The sequence below is a fragment of the Austrofundulus limnaeus genome, unplaced genomic scaffold, assembly GCF_001266775.1.
Source record: "Austrofundulus limnaeus strain Quisiro unplaced genomic scaffold, Austrofundulus_limnaeus-1.0 Scaffold487, whole genome shotgun sequence".
NCBI lineage: Eukaryota > Metazoa > Chordata > Actinopteri > Cyprinodontiformes > Rivulidae > Austrofundulus > Austrofundulus limnaeus.
Genome location: NW_013952889.1, coordinates 52,062 through 53,539, shown reverse-complemented (window position 1 = coordinate 53,539; position 1,478 = coordinate 52,062). Strand labels below are relative to the sequence as shown.

The 1,478-nt window shown below is 42.2% G+C and overlaps 1 protein-coding gene across 1 annotated transcript in view; it reads right to left on the bottom strand.

The window, feature by feature from the left end:
• mybl2b (v-myb avian myeloblastosis viral oncogene homolog-like 2b) overlaps positions 1 to 1,182 on the bottom strand; it is a gene marked incomplete at its 5' end in the record, with an annotated part of 23,033 nt that extends 21,851 nt beyond the window's left edge. The window contains 5 exon segments of the mRNA XM_014025597.1: positions 260 to 392; positions 477 to 697; positions 771 to 863; positions 944 to 1,015; positions 1,086 to 1,182. Of these exon segments, the coding sequence (XP_013881051.1) occupies positions 260 to 392; positions 477 to 697; positions 771 to 863; positions 944 to 1,015; positions 1,086 to 1,182 (616 nt within the window).
• Between the last annotated feature and the right edge of the window lie 296 nt (positions 1,183 to 1,478).

Genomic DNA, 1,478 nt, shown 5'->3' with positions numbered 1-1,478 from the left:
GCCCCACAGAGAACCCCTCCCCCAAGGCATTGTTTGAAAACTTGCTGAAGTGGGAGTGTCCRAAACTGTAGGAGGTTCTTAAGAAAAACAGGCCAACTATCAATGTCTTTAGATAGTCCTATATATTTTTGATTTATACAGCTGTTTCAAAACAACTGAAGGTAAGTGTTACTTGATTGTGGTAAAGAATAGAACTATGTGCTCAGAAACAACATAATATCCCCGTTTTAAATAAAGCTGACAGAGAAAAACAACGCACCTGCACATCTTTATTAATACATGCCAGCAGCTCTTCACGTTCACTTGGCTGGAAAACCTCGTTGGAATAGAAGCCCATCTCTAGCTTGCGTTTTATAGTTGAATTCCAGTGATTCTTCACAGCATTGTCCGTCCTGTTGACAGAACGTCATCTTTTTAGGTAAGCACGCTTTATTTCTACAAGCTCTACAAAAGAAGATGTAGAGGTATTTACTGACCTTCCAGGGAGCAGCTTTGCAATCTCGGCCCAGCGGTTCCCGAGCAGACAGTGAGCTTTGTAAATGATGAGGTCTTCCTCAGCGGTCCACGATGACTTCTTCACGTTGGGGTTGAGGTGATTGTGCCAGCGCTCTCTGCACTGCTTCCCCAGCCTGCCCTTGAGGTGCCGGGCTACCATTGCCCACTGTTTGTTCCCGTACAGATTTACAAGCTCAATCACCTGTAGAGAAAATAAATAAATACTGTCCGACAAACTAATCTCATGAAATATTCTACGATAAAACGCTGCCCACCTTCTCGTCCTCCTCTTTGGTCCAAGGACCTTTGATCAGACCTGGATCTAAGATCTTAAACCAGCGGTGATGACACTGCTGCTCGGTGTGATTCTGAAGACAAATAAYGCCTTTCAAGAGCTTTGTGTAAACAATAAACAACCAAACATGATGGTCAGAAAGGTCTGACTCACTGGTAAGAAGCTAGCAATGTGTTTCCAGTTATCCCTTCCCAGTTTTTGAACCAGCACCTTCAGCAGATCATCCTGGAAACATAAACATGTTTAGCTTTGTGTCACATGACGCTGAAGAAACAAGAAGTCGAAACGCAATCACCTCCTCTTGGGTCCATTTCAACTTCACTTTCCCACCATCCCTTAGTTCGGCCACATCGAAATCTGTATCTTGATGCATGGCTTCATCTCCATCTTCACTGAAAACATCAGAGGGGATGAACGGATGAGGAAAACAGCTGCTGCCAGTCCAAAGTACCAAGAACCCACCTTACAATTGCATCTGAGCAAGCCTGTTTTCATGCTTTAACAGTGGCGGGTTATAGTTATAAATTATAATTTAACAAACTACTGATGCAGGAGCAATGACTTATACCCGTAAGAACGATTTAAAAGCTATTATGAGCTTGCTTGATAGATAGATAGATAGATAGATAGATAGATAGATAGATAGATAGATAGATAGATAGATAGATAGATAGATAGATAGATAGAT